Source organism: Sinohyriopsis cumingii, chromosome 17 (assembly GCF_028554795.1).
Source record: "Sinohyriopsis cumingii isolate HCF-2022 chromosome 17, ASM2855479v2, whole genome shotgun sequence".
Taxonomy (NCBI): Eukaryota; Metazoa; Mollusca; class Bivalvia; order Unionida; family Unionidae; genus Sinohyriopsis; species Sinohyriopsis cumingii.
Genome location: NC_142977.1, coordinates 122,630,661 through 122,658,101, shown reverse-complemented (window position 1 = coordinate 122,658,101; position 27,441 = coordinate 122,630,661). Strand labels below are relative to the sequence as shown.

General features: G+C 33.8%; 1 protein-coding gene across 2 annotated transcripts; it reads left to right on the top strand.

Moving 5' to 3' along the window:
• The first annotated feature begins 13,558 nt into the window (after nucleotides 1–13,558).
• Nucleotides 13,559–26,418, top strand: LOC149779795 (beta-1,3-galactosyltransferase 9-like). Of its 2 annotated transcripts, none has more exons than XM_089940666.1 (2): nucleotides 13,559–13,888; nucleotides 22,594–26,418. In XM_089940666.1, the coding sequence occupies exon 2, from the start codon at nucleotides 22,699–22,701 to the stop codon at nucleotides 24,019–24,021; it is 1,323 nt and encodes a 440-aa protein (XP_089796792.1). In that variant the 5' UTR covers nucleotides 13,559–13,888; nucleotides 22,594–22,698; the 3' UTR covers nucleotides 24,022–26,418. The 2 variants fall into 2 exon arrangements, with proteins under 2 accessions (XP_089796792.1, XP_089796790.1); XM_089940664.1 differs by having other exon boundaries at nucleotides 22,591–26,418.
• Nucleotides 26,419–27,441: the final 1,023 nt, after the last annotated feature.

Below are 27,441 nucleotides of genomic sequence, written 5' to 3'. Positions count from 1 at the left end.
CCATGATACATCCATTGGGCCTGACGAAATACATTACCAGTTTTTGAAACACCTTCCAGAATCATCTTTAACACCTTTTTTGAAAATCTTCAATGATTTATGGATTACTGGTAATAAACCTAAGAGATTCGGAAAGAAGCAACAGTAATGCCAGTTCCCAAACCAGGTAAAGATAGCTAAGATCCTAAGAAATACCGACATATTGCACTCACACGCTGTGTGTGAAAAACAATGGAACAAATGATCAATTCTCGGCTTGTATGGTACTTGGAAACTAACAATTTAATATATCCTTTCCAAAGTGGCTTTTGTTATGGCCGTAGCACCAATGACCGTCTGGTTTAATTGGAAAAATTTATTCGCGACGCATTTATCAAGAAGGAACATTTAGTAGCAGTTTTCTTTGATTTAGAAAAGGCATTTGACACGACATGGAAGTACAGGATACTAAATGACCTGCACAATCTGGGTCTAAAAGGCCTTCTGCCCTCCTTCATATCAAACTTTCTCTCAGACAGAGAATTCAAGGTACGAGTGGGTTGTACCCTCTCAGATATGTACGAGCAAGAGATGTGTGTGCCACAGGGCAGCGTTCTATCTGTGACGCATTTTAACACCAAGATAAATATCATCACCATGTGTTTGGCTCCTGGTGTGGATTTCTCGTTATGGGATCGTGATTTTCTAATATGTTATCGATCAAAGCACATGCACATAATTGAAGACAACTACACAAATATATCAACAAGATTCGAAATTGGGCCAGTACTAACGGTTTCAAATTCTCGATAATCCAAAACGGTATGCATGCATTTCTGTCAGTTACGAAGACACCCTGATGAATCTAAACTCATGCTGGACGGGACACCTATTCCAGATGTTGAGGAAACAACATCTGTAGGTATTATCTTCGACAAAAAAATTGACTTTTATGCCACACCTAAAGAGCTTGAAAGCTCAAGACCTACTCAAAGTAGTAGCGCACACTGGTTGGGTTGCTGATAGCAAAGATATACTCAATTTATATAGAACGTTTATTCGTTCGAAACTGGACTATGGTTGCGTTGTTTATGGTTCAGCTAGGAAGTCATACTTAAAGATGCTTGACTCAATTCATCATCAAGGAATAAGACTCACTCTGGGAGCACTTAAGACCTACCCGTGAAAGCCTCCTCACTAAAGCAAACGAACCACCTCTATCACATCGAAGAGACTTGCTTTCCGCACAGGATGCTCTCAAATTAAGATCAAACCCTCTGAACCCTGATTTTTCTGCGGTTGTTGAACCCAAATACAAAACCTTATACGAAAAGAAACCATATTCCACACCTTCCTTTGACATTTGAATATCATCCAGCCTTGACAATACAAAAATTGATCTTTCTAAAATTCAGAACACGTCCATCTCCGAAACACATCCCTGGCTTCTTAAACAACCAAAAGTATTTTTATGCGTTTCAAGTTGGAACGAACTCTGATACAAACCCTTCCATCTTCCACAACTCTTATTATGAACTCCTCACCAAATTTAAAAACTACAAAATAATTTATACCGACGGATCAAAAGATGAAGAAAAGGCTGTTGCAGCCTTCGTTAGTGGAAAACACAAAAGTTCGCTTACCAAATGGCACATCATATTTTTTTTGTCGAAATCAGAGCAATAGATCTTGCTCTGCAATATATTGAAAATAAATGTATTTTAAACAGCACCATCTTCTCTGACTCCCTATCAGTACTTCAGTCACAACACAATAGAAAACTGGAGAACCCTTTATTGACCAATGTTCTCGTCAAAATTACTAAGCTGAATACCACTCACAATATTGAATATTGTTGGTTACCTAGCCAGGTTGGTATTAAAGGTAATGAAAAAGCGGATCGCGCTGCTAAAATGGCCCTTACCCAAGAACCATAGGATGTTAAAATACCATTTACTGATTTTAAACCTAGTACGCAGTTTACGATAGAAGTGGCATGCATCATAGAATGAAGCAGTGAATAATAAACTTCACGCCTTCAAGCCAACCCTATGACAATGGACTCCTTCCTACAGAACAATCTGTAGGGAGGAGGTAGTCATTGCAAGAATTCGAATTGGTCATACGCATATAACACACTCCTACATATTAAAAGGCTAAGACCCACCAGAGTGCGTTTCTTGCAATGAACAATTCACTGTTAAGCACTTTATGATATAGTGTTTCAACCTGCAACCCACGTGCAACCAGTATTGCTATGTGCATGGCATGAAAGAAATTTTTGATTCAATAAACATCACGTGTATTGTGAAATTCCTGAAAGAAACAAACATTTGTTTTAAGCTATGACTTGTATGACATCACCTAGAGCATTTTTGTGTACTGTATATACCGTCCCTTTTTCAATACCTTTCCATCTGTCTTCATTATCATACACCATTTACATCCCCCGTTGATCGGGAAGCTTTATGTCTTACCTTACCATCTTACCGTTTTAATTTCAACTATTTGCTTTTGATATCGCTGGTCGATATGAAACATTTAATATTTTTTAAAGGATCATACATATAACCTTTTGCATGGCGATAAATATCCTAACAATGCTGGTGCGTCGTTACAATACAACCAACCAACCTTTGCAAGGTTCTTTTTACATGTTGCGTCCGTTCCATTGTGACCCTACCTCATATGACCTTGACTCAGAGATAATAAACCAAATTCAGGTAGTAGTAATTGAATGTGGCTTGAGGGTGAAAGTGGGAAATCTTATGTTAAAACACTTTTTTGCTTACCATGTAGTGTTTTCACAGTGTCCCACGGGAAACCTGTGTTAAATAATGTTCATTTAAATCGAAAGTTTGGCCATCATATAGCGTGTTCACAACGCCCAACGGAAAACCTATGAGAAATAATGTCCATTGAAATCAGATTTTTGTCCATGTAGTGAGTTCATCGTGTCCAACGGGAAACCTTTATTAAATAATGTCATTAAGATTACCATCATGGGATCTACTGCCAGAAAATGTAGCACTGTAACATTATGCGTGTATCTTATCTCGAAAGAGAAGTGTAATGTTCAAATGTCCATAAGTTTCACACTGTGGGTCTCTATGGTCTCTCACACTGAAGCTGTAAATTCTACTGAGGTATTCGGACCTTATGATTTTAACTGAAATTTAACATAGTAGGACTCTCTTGTCTCTAGCAGGAAGTATAATGTTAATAGTGCGTATATACTATTTGACACCTAGTGATCAAATATTGAACATCTTGCATATACTATCCAGAACGCCATTTGGAGTGACCATATTATCCCACATTTACTACTGAGCACGTGGTTGAATTCATTAACACCCACTGACTTACTGACCACACATGTATGATGTAAGAGAAGCAGCATACAAAATATATTCGTTAATTCAATATAAATATCAATGTTTAAGTTAGTAGTTTTTTTTTAAAAGTTAATTTGAACAGAAGAGCGTTAACTGCTTTATTGCATTTCTACTTTCTCTCATTTTGTCTCTCCATCTTTGTAATTTTGTCTACCTTTCTATATACTTGTATCTGTGTGTGAGCGTGTGAGAGAGATATATAAATAGAGAGAGATACAGAGAGAGAGAGAGAGAGAGAACAAAGAGTGTGTGAACAAATTGGATAGGAGAAAAGATCTGAGTATATCACTGAATGAAACACTTTTTCTAATAACATTCCTGAATGATCCATAAATAGGTGAATTTTTATAATGTGAACATATCATAAATACAACAATAATAATAATAGTAATAGTAATAATAATAATAATAATAATAATAATAATAATAGTAATAACAATAATAATTGTACTTAGGGCATGCGTTTTGTTCACGGACCATGTTTGAAAGGCGGATTCAGAAGTCACTTGAAATTCACCCTTCTCGATCACAGGAACACACGTAATAATGTTTACTTCCTTAGGTATTGTCAGCATATTTTGTTTTGTAATTTCATGGTGTTTGCTTTCGTAAACCTGTCATTGAATATGTTTTATGTCTTAAATATTATTGTAAAGCGCTCAGAGATTCTATAGATTAGGCTTTGTGCTAAGACAACAATATTATTATTATTATTATTATTAAAGGCCAGTTTTTTTTTTCACATGGGTGGCTGCTCTTATCATGATAAGATACTAATGACACGTTTCAATGTAGAAAGATGTGTCTGAACGACAGAGCCAAATATATATATATATATATATATATATATATATATATATATATATATATATATATATATATATATATATATATATATATAATGATTGAGTATTTGTTATAAAGACTGAGTTGTCGTCTTCAAATACATTTTTAGAACTTCACCTCAGTTTCTTTAATGGGACACTACAAGAATTATATAAACACTTTTTAACATTTAATCAAATTTAGATGAATCAGCAACATATTTTCCAGCTCCTCTAAGTCAATATATGCATGTTTACTTACATTTATTTAAACGTACACTTGTATAAGTGTCTGAGAAATGGCGTGCTAGTTCGCAAATTACAATATTCGTTCTCTTCATCAACCTCTCCAATATGAATGAAATTGGGAGGATATCTAATTTAGAAATCACAAGATGTAAAATAGCTGAAGTACTTTAACACCCCATCAATCAGAAACTAAGTCAGCCTGGTTTTTCCTGAAAACAGATGGCTCGTACTGAACTCATCAACATGTTTACGTCTATAAATGTACATATCGTTATCCTTTAAACTATGAATGATTTTTTTAGAAGAATCACCAATACATTTAACACACACACACAAACACACACACACACACACACACACACACACACACACACACACACACATATATATATATATATATATATATATATATATATATATATATATATATACCGAGAGAGAGAGAGAGAGAGAGAGAAAGAGAGCGTCTGCATGGTTAAAGTTTGTTGAAACGATATATGTTAAACGTTCACATTAATATAGATATTTGCACATTGCTCCTCTGACTCCACTCATTGCACCTAAGGCCGAGACCCTATATACACACATTAAGTAGCACATCTACAAAAGGAGGTCGAGTTCCATCCCGCAGTTTAGTAAGAGAAGCTGACGGGCTGACGGAAGCTGTCACAATATTGCCCACTTGAGCATGGTGACAATAAGTAACGTCATTCTCTCTGTCCTGTCAAGGAAATAGCGTGATAATGAGAGAGTTTCACTAAGTTGTAGATACATTTTGCACTTGCGAAAACACATTTATATCCTTTTTTATGTTATGCTTGCATATTTATAAATATAGAAAACAAATTACATATATTATACAACAACCTATAAAACTATTTTTCAATCATATCGAACCTGTTTCAATTAGGTGAACAATTATTCAGACACGTGCAGACCTACTGGTACACATTTTCTGAACAAGATCAAGGTTTCCCGCTCTATTTACAAGTTGACTGTGTATAAAAATTATGTTGAAGTTTCTGCAGTAATGTACTTTAGGAGCATTGATGCGTGGGCAACGTATAAATGTTCGATAAAACAGATACTGTCTTTAAATACGTCAGGACATACCTGATATGTGGGGATCATATAAATCTGTAAATGATAAAACATACACCTGGTTCAATCTGTTAGCATATTTTCAACAATTTGACGTCAGCGGAATAGTCTTCTGGGCATCAGATATTATGGACATACGTATTTACTGAGGTCAGTATACACATATTTACGTATAGAAAGTAGATTTAGCTGCCATTCGTAGCCAACAGTGATTGGTTTATATTGATTTGTAGGAATCAGAAACATAAACACAACATGACACTTCTAATGAATGGTTACAATGCAAAGTACACATTATACACTCCTTAAAACACCACCCAAATTGTATTCCTTCCTTCCACACGCGCGAACACAAAATATTAGATGCGTCTGTGAAGTCAAAATTGTCAACAACGTATCAAAACATGGTTTTTCAGTTATTTCAGTATGAATGCGGGTAATCTGCATTGATCAGATTTATGTTTACAGTTTTGCAATTTGGGGATTTTCTGTGGGCTTCCACTGCACTGCAGAAAAAGCTGTATTCTTCTAAAGAGTCATTTATGAACCTGATCCCTCTTTGACGACATTGGTCTTGAGATGTGACATTGGTCTTGATGTGTGACATTGGTCTTGAGATGTGACATTGGTCTTGAAGTATGACATTGGTCTTGAAGTGTGACATTGGTCTTGATGTGTAAAATTGGTCTTGAGGTGTGACATGGGTTTTCAGGTTATTATAATTAGGAGAGTAATATATTAGTACTCAAATCACGGCCTTGAGCAGAATTACTCAAGACATTGTATTACAAGGTTTATTCATTTTTATTGTATTTAATTAAATCAATATTTATTCTAAGGCGGGTTTCGAACCTGGGTCTTCGGTTACGAGATAAGGCAACTATCGCCAGTCTGCACGTCACAGCGTAAATGCTACCACGGGTATCAAGAAATCACTGAAAAATGATTTTCTGAGGAATGTTTTATTTTAATAAAGGCATGTCATTTTGAGTTGATTTATAAACATGCATTACCATGCTTAAATATACTGTACACCTGTCATTTTGTAAATTGAGTAATCTCTCTTTTGTTATTTCAAGAACTTGAATAAAGGAACAATATTACATAGAAATTTGTAACTCGGTAAACATCAGAGCTGAATCATCATTCTTTTTTTTTTCAAGCCCCCAAGCCTTGTTCCCTGGGTTTATGGGGTAGGCGGTGATAAACGTAAACGTTTTATTCATTTTATCAGTATTTTTTATGATAGTTCGGGATCATGATTTTAGTAAGCTGTTCAAAGTATTGTTTATACAGTTTTCACACACTGCTCATTGAAGCTGTATATGTTGAATTTAGGCATTATGTAACATTTGACTGCAGGAAGTAGCTGAAGATTTATAATAGTGTGGAAAAGCCTGCATAAATCCGTATGCGCAAATTGTATGGAGACAAATGAACAGACAGCCACTATGTAAATACCATTCTACAATAAATATCCAACCATGTACATACCATTCTACACTAAATATCCAACCATGTACATACCATTCTACACTAAATATTCAACCATGTACATACCATTCTACACTAAATATTCAACCATGTACATACCATTCTACACTAAATATCCAACCATGTACATACCATTCTACACTAAATATCCAACCATGTACATACCATTCTACACTAAATATCCAACCATGTACATACCATTCTACACTAAATATCCAACCATGTACATACCATTCTACACTAAATATCCAACCATGTACATACCATTCTACACTAAATATCCAACCATGTACATACCATTCTACACTAAATATCCAACCATGTACATACCATTCTACACTAAATATCCAACCATGTACATACCATTCTACACTAAATATCCAACCATGTACATACGATTCTTCATTAAATATCCAACCATGTACATACCATTCTACACTAAATATCCAACCATGTACATACCATTCTACACTAAATATCCAATCATTACACTAAATATCCAACCACGTATGAGATAGGAATGCTAATATGCAATACATAGTTTGCTTATTTGGGTCCAATAATAGCGAATGGACCATTCCTACAGTAACAATTTCACAAAAGAGATTATATTTGTTCAACATTTCAGAAGTGTGCTTTATTAAATGTTTTAAGTGCAGATACGACGAGAACAATCCGTCAAAGGAACAGTGTTGCATCATAAACAACTATCAGCATAGTTGACAACAGAATGTTTGCGTTGACACTTTCTTTACGAAGCCTAGATTTGCCACTTCCATCTGAACAACATCCTTACCGTCAAACATAATCAGGGTAAATCTTCAACAGCATGTATGAATGAAACCCTTTTTCTGCCAGTGTGTATTAATCATACAATTATGTGGTACATTCTTTGAGTAGCAATGTATTCTAAGGATAAAATAATAATAATAATAATAATAATAATGAGAAGAAGATGAAGAAGAAGAAGAAGAAGAAAAAGAAGAAGAAGAAGAAGAAGAAAAATAATTGATAAGAGTCTATGCTTTTAAAATAAGTTACAGAAACAAGTGAAGACAACAAGCTTTGTAAAATTTAACAAATACTTTATTTCCCTAGCATTCAAAGTGAAAAATGAGAAAAATGAAGTTAAAGTGTTACGAACTAAATCCAAAATTAATCCAAGAATTAAAAAACACAAGACCTATCAATGAAAACTTCTAAATGAATCTCAGTTCAAATCCCGATGAAATTCCAAGATGGAAGACGATGGCGACAATATTAACCTACGAAGTGCAGATGTGTCAACAGTCTTTTGTTGAATCACTGAAAATATTATTCCACTGTTAAATTCCTTATAAATTCAAGTGCATGTCTTTGCCCAAGAATTATTGTAGCAATTATTTTTTTCAGAGATAATAATCCCATGGAATTAAAAAAATTGAAGAAAATAAAATTCAGTCAACTGGTCACAACATGATACAATTTAACGTGTCAGATGTCAAAGAACGACTGGCAATCCTTTATCATTACATCAATTATACGCCGAAGACACAAAACAAATTCCAGAATGGGGGACAAAAGTTAATTCTTCTGGAAGAAAAAAGAAGTTCGTTTGCCAATTGACACATGATACTTGTCATATCGTCCAGGTGTGACCTTTACTGAACTTAATGATTCTTACTCTGGGAAAGATTTAAAAAACATTTTTAAAATTGTTTACCAAAACTGTCACTGATTTTGGAACAAGGTTAGGAACTTGATACAATGTTTCTATTGTGAATTGTTTACGTCGAAAATATAAAAGAATCAGTCAGGTCAAACATAACTGACCTCTGTACTGGACAATATATAATCCCGTAAATAATAATACATTATAATATCATGTAGTGGGATTAAAAAAATTTAAAACAATAAAACAATTAAATAATAATAATAATAATAATAATAATAATAATAATAATAATAAAAATAATAACGTTCATCTAGGAAATTAGAAATATGCATCTCCCTCTATTAAAACGTGACATGTTTCCCTTTTTGAGAGATTGAGAATATTGAATGGTATGTTCAGGTATAAAAGAAAACGTGAATTCAATCATATAAGATATGATTAGTATCGATATACCTCGCTACAGGCAGCAAACATCAATCAATGCATTACAAAGAATAACAATATGATTACAGCAATCAGTAAAAATTGTAGTCATTAGGTCATGCCTCTATTCTCAACGGGGTACCTTTGGTAGCTCATCGGTTACAGGTGCTGCTGCTTCAAACGATTTTGCTGCTGGTATCTGAACTGAAACAATGTATTTGTTTATATTCCAAAAGGTAACTCGTTGGTTCTGTTAATTGACGTTATTCTACATGCATGAACCGATAGTTTATTCACGTGCCAAGAACAAAAATTGTGATGGGATCTGAAACCAATCACACATGTCCTCCACCATTTCAGTTGTCAAGTTAGTTATTAGAACATTTGGACTAAAACACTATCATTCAATTATTTTGAATTCGATCATTGGTTTTCTGGATTAAATCATTGGGATACATCAAGTCTGTTAGTAAATCAAACTATTCAGGACTACCGGTACATCAGCACATTCAAGGCGTGGAATTCTTCCGGAATATTCCATAACTCTGTACATCTGATAGAACATTTAGGAATTATTTGGGATTTAATTAAAAGTGCTCTAAGTTAATTATATATTTCCACGTTATATTCTAAGAATAAAAAATATTTTGTCACATTGTAAGAAAATTGTAGGCTTTTTGTTTAATGTTATTTAGTTTAAGACCATAGAGTACGAACAATCTTTTTTCAGACATTCCAATACAATCGTCCTTACGCCAAGCATAAATAAAATGATCATCTTTTTGCAGTCTCAACAGGACCTAGACGTTGAAAGTTTAATTAGTAAATAGCATAGTTTAGATAAATAGCATGAACAGTGCAGCATAACCGATCATTTACCTCTCTTATTTGCCCCTCACTTTTATTGATTATTCCGATTTGCTTGCTATTTTCCCTTAGTAAATTACTAGTGTTTCATTCTCGTCCTGAACAAGATATTTACGGAACATCTCGACCTCAAGGTACTTATTGTTCCAGACAAACCATTCTAAAAATGTTAGATGCAAGAAGACTAGCTAAGTAGCATACCTAAATCTGTGATGACAATATAATACCATTCCCGTACAAGCATCCTTATACGCACAATTCGCAAATAAGCACGCCTGTACACACAATTCGCATCGAAGAATGCTTCTACACACATTTCACTTCTAAGCATGTTTGTATAAACCATTCATATACAAGCATTCTTGTAGACACGCTTCACATACAATCAATATTGTACACAGTTCGCATATAAGCGTGCATGCACACACATTTGGTAAACAAAAATGCTTGTATACACAATTCACCTATAAACATTCTTGTACACGAAATTAACATATTAGCACGCTGGAGCACACAATTCACATATAAGCATGTTTGGTTACAAAATTCAAGCATAAGCATGCCTGTAAACAGCATTCACATATGAGGAGAAGTTTGCTAGTAGCTACATGGGAGGATTCAGGATATTACATGGGAGGGTCGTTAGGGGATTCAGGATATCCTTTAACAAAATACATTATTATCCTCAAGCTTAATCTACCATTCCACTCGGAAATCAATTTTAATATAGCTCATTGTAAATGAGAAATGTCATTGCTGATGAGTATTTTAGATATGTTTGAATAGACTAGAATGTTGAAGATAAAGGAATGGATTGATTTCGAATAAATAAGAAACTCCAACGTCATGAGACTAACATGGCTGATAATTGATTTTTCCAAAACAATGTTTACTTTACTACATATAATTTCATGACATTTGTCGTGCATACCACATAACCTGCAAATATAAATTGAAATAAAAGGTAATGAACAAGACTCAACCAATTGTTTTCTGTTATTAATGTACTGAATTGTGTGAAAATGTTCTGATACTCTTTGGTAAGGACATTCATTCCATTTAACTGGAAATATTTGGTTATCACATAAGAAAGATGAAACCATATCGAAGCTTAATACAAATATGAGCGATGGATATTTTATTTTGCATCTTTGTTTCCTGTAGGAAAAAGAAGACTTTAAACTTTGGAAAATATATTTTTCTGTTTTAACGCTTATCCATTTCAAGGTGATTATTTCATACTAAACAAATACTTATTAAACTAAACGAATACTTTTATATCAGTCATATACTTTGTAAAACGCGGTTATTTTGCATAAATTTAGAATTAAAAGGTAGACATGACATTAATTTGAACAACTGCTAAGGTTTATGCCAGTGAGAAACGTCCTATGTACAAGGACATCACTTAACATCCAGCCGGCCGCTTGGATTTAGACATCCAATCTGGTTAGGTCCGTTGTCGGAGGATATGACAGCTATTTCTGCATTTGGTGATGAATGGTCTTCAACAGATGTTGCAAACCTCTCTCTCATCGTTGAGCTAGTCAGCCGTCCTGGCTTCAAACTTCCACGACATATGTTGACCACGCTAAACAGTTTTCGGGCAGGACAGGGTCGTTGTACAGTCAAACGTGTCCGATGGGGCAAGGCCAGTGAATCTTCGTTTATCTGTTAAGCTTTACGGACGATGTCACACACTGTGAACAATTGACAGGCTACGCACCATGATAATGATAACGATGTTAAATGGCTGCGCATGCATTACACGCGATAAAAATAAATAAACATTTTTAAAAAGAAACTTCTATACTGAATTAAAAGCATTTCACATGAATATCCACTTGGCACATTAATGTCATATGAAACTAGTATCGCAATATATTGTCTATAATAATTAAAACAAAGGAATTATTCATGTTTGATTATTTTCTTTTTTATGAACAGATGCTTGCAAACAAATGGTGGATGCTTGCCTTTCATGCTAGGAAAATGTGCTGAAGTAATTGTATAACAAATGCATGACCCAACAAATCCCAAAACCAGAACTGCTACATGACCTGAACAGTCTTAATGATGAAATTTATGAGCGAGGAAATAATAATCAACAACAAATTAGACGTGTTTATTTAAACTTATGTGTCATGTCTAGTTACTTTAGTGTGAGAATTCAAGTTTTGCATCACAAGGGGAGATTTCTGGTATTTGAATTAATGTTTAAAGAATAAAAATAAACTGCCTCGATTGCCATCTGTTTCTCTGTTGACTGCCTCTTAACCATTAATTCACGACCTGTTCACCAAAGGCAAGTCAGTATTTACTATATTTGACATTTACACAGTGACTGAAATTTGTCTTTTTGGCATGTCCAGCTGTCATAATAACTAGCTTAGCATTATTTGATTCAACTATTCTTACATGATAAAATGCGTCTGATCAAAGTGTATCAGTTTGTTACAAAACATATATTGAATAAACTAAAAGAGTTATTAGGCATTATAACATTAGGGTAAACAGTATTCAGTAATGTTAATCTAACTTCAATTTCTATTTATGTTACTCCAGAAGACTGAAACCATATTGCTGTCTGAAATGTATATAATATGAGCATTCTATGCACAACGTTTAGAAAAGTTATACTCTATATTTTGAGTGGACGGGGAGGATATCACAATATCGCTTACAACAGTGGAGAAATAAAATGACATTCAAATCGCTTGTTTTCTGCATTTACCATTAATTCCTGTAAAAAACAATTCGAGAATCTCCATTTCCGTCACGCCATTTATTTAACATCTTGTTTAGTTTTTCAACGCTTATTTTAAATAAAACACATTCACACGATTGTTTATTGTTTAAATATAGTATATTCTATTAGAATAACATTGTCTGTACTTTATGTTCAATCCAGTATAAATGAGTTTTAGAAATCCTATCGAAATATAAAGACAACCTCGTACAGAAGTAATCCTAATGAGATGTACTTTCCTGTACACAAAAATCATCCTAGCGAGATGCACACAGACATACTCATACACAAAAATTCCATCCTATCGAGATGTACACAGATATACTCATACACTTGAAATCTTAATAAAATGCAAAGACATACTCGTATACAAAATATCATAACGAGATGTACAGGCACACTCGCACATATATTTAAAGAATAAGAGGCTGTTTTTTATTTTTGTGAATGTGTATGTATGCACGTGTATACACACACACACACACACACACACACATATATATATATATATATATATATATATATATATATATATATATATATATATATATATATGTGTGTGTGTGTGTGTGTGTGTGTGTGTGTGTGTGTTGTACCCACTATTAATTGCTTTTGATTGGTCTATACAGTTTAATGAAGCATAATAATTTACAAAAATTCAATACAAGTACAAAAACACAGCGTCACTGCACACCTACAGATTGATTATAGTGCACATAAATACAATCTGTTACAGCGAAATCTATTGTGAGAGTGTATTTATATCCTTATGCAAATTTCATACATGCAGTCATGATGATTACTGGAAGAAGCTGCTCCGCCTATTTTTACGTCAACATTGTTGCCGCTTTTTTAAAACAATTTTCTTGACGTGCCCAGCATCCTATGTAGAGCTTCACCATTCAAAAAGTCCTTTTTATAAGGGTGTTTCTCATTTGGCGATATTGTTCTTTGATGGTACATTTATCTGATGCAATTTACATTTGAGACTCTACATCTGTTAAAAGGGCAAGTATAACATCATTTATTTGTGCGTGTGTTGATATATCAAGCTACGAGTAAATAGAAATGATCCCTATTATGTTCCCGGCAATTAACGATGCAGATGTCCAATCAAAGGAGAACGTGAATCATAATTCATAATTCTGTCCAGGTAGGTGTTTTGCACATTATTCTAAGCGATTAAAACAAACATTGTGATTAGGTTTATTTAAGACGACTCTTTTACTCGTCGTTAGAATTACTATTTTTAATGATATGAAACTAATCAGATAACAATCCTCATAACTTTCATCGAGCCACAAATGACTATTTTTCTTGGCGTGGTTGTAATATTGTTTTTGTAGTCTTACAAACTGGCCATATCATTGCATTGTGTAACTTTCATGTCATCCATCCATCCATCCATCCATCCATCCATTCATCCATCCATCCATACATACAAACATACATACATGCATGCACGAGTACATTCATGCATACGTTGTACGTACATTAGCGCTTGCGTGTTTTATTTACGTTTCAATTTCTTCGCATAGAAGCGAAATTTACTAAGAAAACTTGATATTGAAAAATGTCAGTTTAGAGTATTAAACAGTCAGGATGATTTTTCTTCTAGGAGTCTAAATGAAACTGTTGCATATGTTCTCATTATTATATAATTAAAGAGATTACATCTATCCGTTGAACAAGAATAATGGATGGATTGAACAAATTTACGATTACATAGAGGACAGGATGAAGACTTACTTATCAATTTACTTATTTACATTCGACATGAAAATGTACATTTCAATTTGACTATCTTTATTGTAATACAGATTAATATAATTTGAGCATGTGTATGGCGTTTTACATCATTTGAACGCATTACAGATATGCACACTTGTGAGTTTAAATAACTATATTCTGTGACGATTCGGAAACAAAGTTTTAAAGTAAACCAAAGCTGTGTTCTGGGGATACAGATGCACAGCCCATAGAGAAAATTAACGTTCTTGCGATACAGATGTCCAGCCCGTATAACACTCTAAAGTTCTGGCGATAGAGATACCACGCCCATCTAAGACACTATCGTTCAGGCGATACAGATGCCAAGCCCATATCAAAAACTACCATTCTGGCTACACAGATGCCCAGCCCATATAGCAAACTAAGGAAACTGATGTTGAAACATAATTAAAAGTCAAACCAAAATATATCTCAGTTTGATGCGTGGAACCTCACCAAAATCGTTTTATATCACACAGAATAGCAGACATTGATTCAGATCACGGAATACTTTGCAAATATGGAAAGTAATTCTTAATTTAAGAACAGTGCTTTAACACAATAAATTCAAAACATGAGCTATATATTTTATTTACTGAGTGGGTTGGTTGTCGGTCTATGGAATGCATGCAAAGCATTAGAGCATACTGCATTCTTAGGAACTAATAACACTATTTCTTCTCAAAATATTAAAAATAGTTTATCAAATCCTGCAAACATAGTTGCGCCATGCTCAGTTAATTTCATAATTTCATGTCTTAAGTATATCATATATAAGTTGAATCTTACCAAAAAGATTGTGAACTATCAATGCATATCTTCAAAAAAATGTAAAATAATATACGAGCGTTTCCGCCGTAATGTGCCTAAGTCTGGAGTCGTGATGTGCCTTAGTATGGTGGTCGTGATGTGCCTTAGTCTGGCAGTCGTGATATTCCTTAGTCTTGGAGTCGTAATGTGCCTTGGTCTAGGAGTCGTGATGTAACATAGTCTGGGAGTCGTGATGTGCCTTAGTCTGGGGGTAGTGATGAACTTTAATCTGGGGGTCGTAATATGTCTAAGTCTTGGAATCGTGATGTGCTAACATTCTAGATGTTACAATATGATATAATCAAAAAGTCTCAAATTGCCATCACAATAGTCCCTTGAATAGTAATATAGTCCTAAGCATTAATGATCATTTATTAAATCCAATAAAAATAATCCTCTCAAATTAAAAATTGAACAGAACTAAACGACCGACTCCACTTGAAATGTTAAAACAGGAATAATCATTTCTGATGTAAAGAGTCTTAATATAAAAACCTTAGTCACAATCAGAGGCCAATGTTAAAGGTCAGAAATTCCAGAAAATTATATATTGTAAACAAGGTCATATCATTCACTCAAATTTTATTAAAGAACATGGTAAATATCAAATAGGCAATGAACAAAGCAAACTATACATGTGACAGTACATCTGCAATTAGATTATCCTTTCCCTTGGTGTGCCTAATGTCAGTTTTGTGTTCGTGCAAAATCAAACGACCTTAACAATCTCTGATATTTTGTTTTGTTTTTCATTTTGTTAATGAAAAACAGGGGATTGGGATCACTGAATACAATATTCGGAGAAGGAACTCAATTCGCATACACTTCAAAGTGGCATATCCAGTATCAAAGCCAAATATTGCTTCCGAATTGTGGAACAATTTATAAGGTGCTTGTTTAGGTTTTTGATAAAAAATATAGCACATCGGACGTTCCATCCCATTTTTGTCTTCTTGAATGAATACTCCACTAACTCTTACATCACTTGCATCAGCACGCTTTAACTTACTGATTGGAATCTGTAGCGGCAAATCGTGCACCTTTAATTCTAGAATTAAAATGTATTAGAAGATTCCTGATATTTATTCACACCAATGAAACTTAGTTTTCTTACTCAACAAATTGGTTAGAGGAACATCAGTCAGGGACAAATTTGATAATATCCAGCCATGCCCCAAATTACATCAGTTGCTTTTACTGATAGGCATGAAATGCTGAGTTATCATGGACCTTATTTTATATTGGCTTAACTTGACCGTGTCTCACAAAATGTTTCAAAAGCTATAACAAAAACACGGCAAAACTCACTTTTATCTACAATAATTGTCATGTTTGCAAGCATTAGTCGTTCAATGAATTTCCAAACGTTTTTCAAGTGATTTTTCCAGATGGCTTCATAGATGACTACGTCATTGATATAAGCGTCACAATTATATAGACCAGACGTTATCATGTTCATGAAGCTCTGGAAAGCTAAAGTAAGACATCTCATACCAAAAGGCATCCTTTTATATTGATAATGTCCATCTAGGGTCACAAATATCCTTGGCCCATCTAAAGAGTGGAATTAGATACAATCCTTTCAAAAGGTCTAACCCGGTATCATAGTTTGCATGTCCATCTTTGTCAGTGCAATAATCGATTTTAGACATTGAAAATTATTCTACTTTGGTGACGCTGTTCACTTTTCTAGTGTCGGTGCGCATTGTAAAAGTATTATGAGATTTTGGCACTATACTACATGGAGAACTGCAAATACATTGACATAGTTCTATGAAATCATTCTCCAGCAAATAATGAATTTTTATTCAGACATTCCTTTTAAGATGATTCATTCTGTAAATAAGCTGTTTGATAGATGTAGAATCTACAATGTTAACGATATGGTAGATTTTATTGTTCGTGTTGGCACATATGGAAGTGTCCATATTCATATTAGAGCCATTTTCTTATGGATATTGATGTGAGAGTTTCTTTCAAATTATTTATATTTCTGAATTTGGAAGATAATTTAACTATAGTCAAATTGCATTGCATCGTTTAAATACTCACTGTGTGAGACAGGTACAAATAAACTGAGTGATAGCATAAATATCTCTGTCAACATATTCCAATGACATATTTACAAATTATGTATGTTTTAGACTCTTATGAGATTTAATAATATAATTTAATTGGCTTAATTTATTTCATCTGTATTAGAGCCATGCTACATAGCCTGAAGAAGGTTTTGAGGTTTGGGGCAAGAAAGCCAGAACTCTATTACCAGGCCGAAAATTCTCGTCCTTTGCGTTGCTGTCATAACTTAATTTTGTTTCTGATTTGGCTAGACAGAGTGAATATTAGTACTTTCCACTTCACAAGTCTTTGGAAACTGATATTTGAACTGAAAGGCTTCGTCAGTGAGATTAATCTTTGAGTTTTCTATTGCAGGAAGTTTCTACTTTAATATTGTCATTGCTCCACAGACAGTATGTCCAATAACTATTACAACAAGGACTAAAACCTAATGTTTATTGAAAAAAATTTAATTCCGTAACGAACAATAGAGGAATACCTTCAACTCAACCATTTCCTGTATCAAAGCGATATGACAGAATGATATTTTCCAAAGTTTGATGAAATCTCTCTAAAGTCTTTTGACTTTTATGTTGAAATGCAGAAGACTTAAACTGTTAAATGCCGTAAATATGCAAATATACTGGAAAATATCGGACATGCAAATTTACCCTTGATAATGTTGGTCGGATTTAGGAAGGCCTTTAAGTTGTAAAAAAATGAACCTGTATCAGAGGTTTTAGTATGGTTTCAGTTGCAATATTCCTCCACGGAATCGCCTCTGAAAATTATGTGGTTGTACACGTTATGGTCAACAAGCATTGGTTGCCTAACGTGGTATTAGGTAAGAGATCGATCTGTTATTTGGTTTGTGAAATGCAAGGATATGTTGCATATAAGCAAAGGAGGTCAATAGCCTTGAGTAAGACTTTCCTGTCTATATGACTTAGGTTATGAGCAACAGTTTGAAAACACAATGACTACACGTAACCAGCCGGTGCATCAGATGGTCTATAATTTCTCATAATGACCCCCATTTTAACAAAATAACCAACTGATACATGTTAGGTTGCAATTTCTCTAATAGCCCTATGCAACAGACATAAACACTTCCGGATCATATTCCCTTCCGATAACGAGAGACTGTTTTTTATTACAATGATTAGAATAAAAAGTATTTTAGTACTATGATTAGAATAAAGAGTACTTTAGTACTATGATTAGAATAAAGAGTACTTTAGTACTATGATTAGAATAAAGAGTATTTTAGTACTATGATTAGAATAAAAAGTATTTTAGTACTATGATTAGAATAAAGAAAATGAATAGTAAAGATAGAATCAGTTTGATCAATTGATTGATCAATAAAAGGAGCAAAGAAGACGGAAAAACAAATGTGTCAACTAAAGGAATAATTTCCTAAGCTACATCATGTTCGAGAATATTTTAGTCACAGTCATTGGTGACACTCAGTGATAAACTGCTCAAATTTGATGTTTAATGGAAAGAAACAAAAGGGAATATTTATAATTACTGGCAGAAGACTGTATCTGCATAAATAAGGTCCCTGTATGTGGTCATCTGGGTTTGTTGTGCTATGTAGGCTAGTATGGGATTTTATTGGGCGTGGCCAATCTAGCACCTGAAAAGTGAGATTCCGCCATTAAGGGGTCTCAAAACTAATTGTTTGCTACCTGTCTTGTACACTTGCAGTTTGTAACTGGCTATGATTGCTTAAAATATTGAGTCACTGCTCTGTAGAGTTTGACAATGTTCCGCATGTTTGAATACGTGTATGTGCATGTTTGAATACGTGTATATTCATGTTTGGATACGTGCATATTAATGTTTGAATACGTGTATATGCGTGTTTGAATATGTGTATATGCATGTTTGAATACGTGTATATGCATGTTTGAATATGTGTATATGCGTGTTTGAATATGTGTATGTGCATGTTTGAATACGTGTATAAACATGTTTGAATACGTTTACATGCATGTTTGAATACGTGTATATGCGTGTTTGAATACGTGTATATGCATGTTTGAATACGTGTATATACATAATTGAATATGTGTATATGCATGTTTGAATACGTGTATGTGCATGTTTGAATACGTGTATATGCGTGTTTGAATACTTGTATATGCATGTTTGAATACGTGTATATGCGTGTTTGAATACGTGTATATGCATGTTTGAATACGTGTATATACATAATTGAATATGTGTATATGCATGTTTGAATATGCGTTTATGCATGTTTGAATACGCGTATATGCATGTTTGAATACGTGTATGTGCATGTTTGAATACGTGTATATGCGTGTTTGAATACGTGTATATGCATGTTTGAATACGTGTATATGCATGTTTGAATACGCGTATATGCATGTTTGAATACGTGTATGTGCATGTTTGAATACGTGTATATGCATGTTTGAATACGTGTATATGCATGTTTGAATATGCGTTTATGCATGTTTCAATACGCGTATATGCATGTTTGTATATGTGTATATGCTTCTGACATGTATGCGTATTTGAGATTTAGTTTAACTTATACTTTATCAACAGTTTCATTTATACTATTAAGATTGTTTTAGGTGGGTTCGCAGAAAGTCAGATGTTATTTGGGCACTATTTACTGCCGTCGTTTTATTCTGCGTCCATTTCACGTTTTGGGCTCACATCTATGCCCAGTTAAGATATCTGAGCCAAAATTAACCGTAACAATTATCAGCTCTGATTATTTGGTTAACTTCATCTGACAACATTTACAAAATATGTATCATTACCTTTGATAATTTTCTAGGATCTTTAAGGAAAGAGAAGTCATTTGTATTGTTTCCGATCATCATTTTGCCCATTAGCTGCACAAATGTTTGTACTTCATGAATATGATGTATTCATTCATATTGAAAATATTTATTTTTATATTATGATGTCTTTACAGGCATTCCAGCCGTATTTAGTACTGTTGCACTGTTAACATTTCCTCCTACCTTCATATATTACACTTTAAGATTATACATGTTGCAAAGAAAATATTTGTATTTAGCTTAGGAACTGTCATCGACAAACTGTGTTTAGGTTTAATCATCTCTGTTGTTTATGAGATACCGTAATGTGTGGTATCGTCATTTTAATCGAACATGGTATCTTTCATATCTGTGGCGAGTTGCTTCTTACTGTGTTTTTCAACTACTTTTGATATGATATGATCTATTATTGACAAAATATTTTAAGCGTAATGTGCGTTAACGCTCCTCACAAACGTAATGAATATTATTTAATGATAAAATGATGGCATCACTTCTTCCATTTATGATAGTTTGCTTTTTCTTGGATAGCTTAGTCTTTCATGCTTTTATTTATTTTTATTTTGCTGCATAGAAACATATGGGACAAAAGTATCTCCAAGAATGTTCAAATAATTATCGACGCTTTTGTTACAAAAACGTTTACTCTTAATCTCTATTCGAATTGCCTTATCTTAGTGAATCTTGTAAAATTGTTATCTGCCGCAGCCAAATCAATAATGATTTGCTCAAGTATACCAATATGTGAGTTGTTTATATCGTTCCGGAGAATATAATAATAGACGCTGAAAAACATTGTTTACTAACATGCATTTAAGAATATATACAGAAAATGAATACATTAGTTGGATAAGAACAGCTAATACATTAAACTCGCTGCATCTAAACAAATAGTTTGCCTATGAAATGAGATTACCACCATATCTAACGATTGACGTATTCTTCAGACTGCCAAAATAGTTCTTACCTCGAATAATTACTTCTTTAAGAGCTTACGATAAAAAGACTGACGAAATCTTAGTCAATATTTCAAGCACAAATGTTTATTGTGAGGCTTACAGTTCATTATTTCATTTTCTGCTTGATCTCGTTAGTACTATAACTAGCGTCTAATTCTATTAACATTAAGTATGCTTAAATGAAAAGAAATATTAAGCTGTAAAAGACTTATACTTCTTATGCGAAGACATCTCATGAATACCATATTAGTAAGATAAGAACACGTACAATCAAAACAATTATCTCCTTAATATGTGGGGGGAGGGGTTGTGGGTACAATTGTGGTAATCCGTACGAAGCAAGACAAATAAAAACAAGAGTTAGCGTTAGGAATGCCACTTGCAATTCCGCTTTTCATTTCAACATTTGCAGAAACAAACAAAAATGATAAGGCTAAATCGTTAACATAAAATGCTATAGAAAATAACCAAGGAGTGTAGTTCAAAAGAATGGTATCATCACATAATCAACTATTACACACACATACACACACAAACACACACATATATGCATAGATATAGATATATGTAAAAAGATAATTAGATATAACGATACCTCGTTATAATGAAATAACATGGGGCTCTTTGGTGCTTTCTTAATACAACGAAATTAAGTCTGCAAAACACTCTAAACGAACGACAATTTATTTGTTCATGATGGACAAACTACCTAGATCCTGTAGAGACAAACTACGTTCATTCCGCATGGTGAAACTACTTTCATTCCACGTGACAAACTACCTTCTGTCTGCATGGACAGACTACCTTGATTCCGCGTGAAAAACTACCTTCAATCCGCATGGACAAACTGTCTTCATCCTGCGTGACAAACTGCCTTCATTCCGCATGGACAAACTACCTTAATTCAGCATGACAAACTACCTTCATTCAGCGTGTCGTCAATGCATTTCTTATTATTGCCTATTTTAAGGGTTAGTGTTCGCATCAATTAGTGTTAACCTTTGTAAGGAAACTCTTCTGGTGTAAAGATAAGTACTTGTATTGACTAATCGAAAATCATATCCAATGTTTAATAGTTAACAAGTATGCGTGACAAAAGTAAAGGTTTCACTGAGTGTATTCACCGCTAATATTGCATTAGCAAAGTAATGTTGTTCATAGTCAGTCAGATTCGAAATTATGCGCATTATATAGTATACATTCAGGACACAATATGTCTCCTTCCAGCATTAACAATTAATATACGATGGATAATCGTGGTGGACTGATCAGGGAATAATGTTTACCTATCACGTATTAATATTCCCAGACTCTGTGAATATAGGGTTCTCCAAAAGAACCCATACAAATGCAACTTTTGAGAGTGTTTCTTTCACATAGAGATGCCGGTTCCTTTATATGAAAATTTGCTTATTAATGTTCTTTCCTTTCAGAAGATTTCGTGTACGTCTGGTTTGACTTTGTCCAGATATTATCATTGATGAAAAGCATTGTCAAGTCTTCCGGCGAAAATAAAACCACGAAAAAGTCGACTGAGATGAATGTGCGATGAACACATTTACAGAGGTCTACATCCTATCCTGAAGGAATGTCCATTGGTAATGGATAATTTGATGAATGTGCTTTTGTCAGCGGTTGCGGTACGGTGGGTTTTACGAAACATCCTTGTAGTCATTGTCTTTCTTGGAATATCATTCATAATTGTGAACTTCCATCACTTCTCGACCGTAAATCATCTCGGTATCATCCGACCAAGAGTGATCGATCTTCACAGACAAAGTTGGTCAACATATAGGCCAAACCGTATCCAAAGCGACGATCAATACTATACCATAAATCATAAAGGTGAGATACAAAATGGCTCTGAAAATTTTAAATCTAATCTCACCACAAATGATCGAATCACCATTGATGGAGTCTACAAAACAAGATCAGGTCATACCAAAACTCCATATCCTTTAACATTAGACGCACCATATTTGTTGTCAAATCCAAACTTATGCAAGTCAGCGGTAAATCTATCAGCTCTTGTGATAGTTCACACTGCACCGATTCATTTTGAGAGGCGTGATGTCATGAGAAAAACATGGACTAATAATTCATATTTTCGTCTCCTCGGGTCTGTCCGAATTTTGTTTCTGCTGGGCACAGTTCTTGATAATGCAACGCAAATAAAAATTGAGAATGAATTCAAGAAGCATGGGGATCTTGTACAAGGAAATTTTATTGATGCTTATAGAAACCTTACACATAAGGGGGTCATGGGATACAAGTGGATATCAGAGAACTGCATGAATGCTAAGATGATTGTCAAGGTTGATGATGATGTAGTTGTGGATACATACAAATTGCTAAAAGAATATATTCCAAAACTTTCTGGTAGAACACGATACATTCTTTGTAACTATATTTTTGATCGTACGATGCCAATCATAAGAGACAAGAGAAATAAATGGTACGTTGCTTCTGATATCTTCATGGGATATCAGTTTTATCCACAATATTGCAGTGGGTTCGGTGTAATTTTATCTACGGATATTATTCGTTTTCTCTACAGGGCTGCGTATTTAACACCGTTTTTCTGGGTAGATGACGTTTATCTCTATGGAATGTTACCATCGAAGGTCAAACATATAACCTATATCTCACTTGCCGGGAATTTTTCTTTGGATTTTAAAAAAGGACTGGAATGTATTGAAAATAGCATAAAACAGTGTCCCTTTTTGATATCTGGTGGGAAAACTTCAGAAGAAGTCGTGAAGTTGTGGGATGCGATGGGGAAGGCATATGAAAGAACTTTAAATGTACAATTTAAATTGTCAAATATACCATATGAAACGAATGCCGCAAATAAAACAGAGTGACAAAGACAAAATTAAAAATAGCTTTAGCAATAGACATCGGATGCCACAACTTTGCAATACATTAATAATAGAGGAACACCTTAAAGCTGCAGCAAAACGATCATAGTAACCTTAATAGAAATAAAACAAGTGGCGTAAAGGACCAAATAAAACAGCTAAATATTTTTTTTAAAAAAAGATCCTGGAAAAAGAACGTTCAAATGCAAATAGGGACGCTGGATGTGGGTGAAACTAAGTTAGGACCATAAGTTATGGGAATGAATCGGGAAGCATAAGTTATTTAGTGTCATATAAATTTCTTTTAGTCGGTCCAAATGACTGTGTGTGTATGTTTATGTATGCATATATGTTCGTGTGCTTGCAACTATAAGTGGTCAAATGGATGAATCTTTCGATATGCAAAATTAGTGATGTGCGATTCTGCTGTAGATTGTTATGTTTCTCTTGATGATCGCAAATAGCATGTATAAGAATACGAGACCCTTATCAGCGCTGTTGAAGACCATGTATAGTTACTGAGTTGTAAGAGTTATATTTATTACTGAGTTCTTATTAATGTACACTATATTCCTTTAACATTTTATTATGGATTCGTAGTATCTGGGGTTTTGTTGCATTAGGTTAATTGTGTTGACCTTTACACATCTGTATGGGGCCCCAAGTGGCCGTATGGTCTAAAGAGCTCACCGTCAAGTATCATTGCCATCTCACCTCTGTCTGCGTGGGTTCGAGTTTCGGGTTCGGCCAATGTGGGTACGCGTGAAAGCTTGCCAGTAACTTCTCGTGGTCGGTGGTTCTTTCTGGGATTTTCCCGTGTTTTTCCTCCACCATTTATACTGACCGCCATATATAGCCTATCTCGTGTTGAAAAATCGCTTTAAACCCTACAACAACAACAACTATATATATATATATATATATATATATATATATATATATATATATATATATATATATATATATATATATATATATATATATATATATATATATAATGCTTCATATCTCTAGATGTCAGTGCATGTTTTCATCAATGTATATTTTTGTCATACAACCTTAGCACAATTAAAACAATTCAATGATTTAAACAATTAAAACAATTAAAGCATAATTAAAACGTCAATGTTTCATATCTCGACGACGAATCACAAATAAATATTATCAAAAAAACTTGTACATTTCATAACGTATAGGCCTTAGTGCTAACGTCGAACGTCGAACGTTGAAATCAATGTGACAATGGTCGGTGTTACTTAAAAGTCACCTAGGTAACGTCTAATTCATTTAATTAAAACGCTAATAATCAGTTAAGTATTGCTTGCATAATATAATGGCATGACCGCCAGTAGAAAAACAACATTTCAGATAATATCTAAAACAACCTTATATCCCTGCCAATAATAGCAGACAAATTTTAAAAAATAAATAAAACAACGTTGGAACTAGAGCAAGAAACAAAGCTTGTCTTTCAAACATATTAGAATTTTATGGCAGAAGATGGTACTGGTAGACCAACCACAGTGTTCTTTTTATATATTAATGTAGTTTTGTGTTAGAAATAGGTTTTAAATTATAATGTTCAAAAAGCTCTAGTTGTAAAACTGGTATAAATGATAATCTAGAGTTAGGTAAATTTGTTAAAGAATAGTGGCATATATATTTTCAGAAATGCTAGAAAAACGTAGCATTACGTTGACTTTTTATTACCTGTTACTCATATTTGCAACACAATATTTAATAAGATCTTGATATCAATATATTGATAATGACAGCTGAAGTTTCTACAAGTCATATGGTAGATTATACTGACTTTTTACGACATTTTCTTTTTGATTATTTCATAGTACATACCAGGCAAAAGAACTAAGAATATAATTAATACATAATATATAATTTTAATAGTTTATCTACGTGATTATGCATATTGCATCTGTATTGTTTGCTTAACCTTTGCCTGCATTGAGGGTAAGGGTATGGGCCTACATAGCTAATGTCATTGCTTTAAAAGATGTTTCCTTGAATTTCAGTTCAAGAACTGGCCTTGATTAAGACCATATTAGGTTATGAAATCGAAATTCTTTAATGTAAGTTTTCATTAAGATGACTGGAAATTGTTTCAGACAATGTTATTGCGACATAGTTGTAATAGCAAAGTGACTATTTTGGACCAAAACTCTTCTTTGGGATTATTGTCAAATTAAATACAGTTTTCATTATATCATCGTAATGCATGAAAATTATTAGGTATAAGTATGGAGGCATATTCAAGATTATCGGTACATCACCACAGTGAAAACTATATTTCTGGACGTGTAGTTGAACATATAAAATTATTTGCAATTTAAATTTTAACCTTTGTATTTTAAGGAAATAAATTGTTGGTTGATCTTTACAAAACTTGTGTTTGTTTCCTTCTGTTACATAGTTTAACAACATACGTTAATTATAAATTATCATTGATTAAATGCAACACAATGACCTTTGTGTACAAGTCTTTAGAAAAGACTGATAAAAAGCTGCACATTTTAAGATAAGCCAATCTGTTTCGTACATATAACTGGGAGATAGAGAAACACCAAGGGTCCCGCCATTGTTTCTAGCTTTCAACTACCGATCGTAAGGTTAGTTTTAAGTTGTTGAAAATCAATAAAGTTAGAAACGAATTGTTCAAAAATATTTAATATTACTGAGATTTCAGCATACTGTATTTTATGGGATAGACGTTACCATGGCAACTACAATAGATGATGTGGGTGTCACGGAATTGTGTATGATTTATATCAATATGTATATCTGATCAAAAAAGTACTACGGTTTCGTTGCCACGTACAGCGTCACCCGAGGGTGGTGTAATTTTTTCGGCTCTAGTTGTTTCAAAATACTGAGCGCGACTCAACTCATGCTGCATGTGCAATTGCCTGCAGTGAAAATCTAAGTACCTAGCTGGGCATATCTGTCACAGCTAGTATACATATAGAGCAAATTATCTATAAACAAATTACACTACGACGCGTCTTGTCAGAAAGCTTACCTCTTTACGGGAACAAATCTCCAGCTGTAGAGCTCCTTATATATGGTTTGGTGGTGTGGAATCACATAACTCTGTGTGGTTTCTTGTGACGTGTACGCTGTGTCTGGTGACGTTGGTTTGGAAGAGTGTACTGGTGTTCTCGATGCAATGGACCAAAGCGTCGCGACCATCGAGGGATCCTTCAACAGACTGAGAGGCGCCGGCCATGCGTAGGAGCTTCTTTGACCATTGACTAGTTGACTAGAGCTGGTGGAACCGGAGAAACATCTTGGACGTCAAAATGGGCGCCGCGATAGTTATATATAATACATATATATATATATATATATATATATATATATATATATATATATATATATATATATATATATATATATATATATATATAT

Coding starts and splice junctions, on each gene's coding strand:
- LOC149779795 (XM_089940666.1), top strand. CDS start 22,699: ATGTGCGATGAACACATTTACAGAGGTCTACATCCTATCCTGAAGGAA.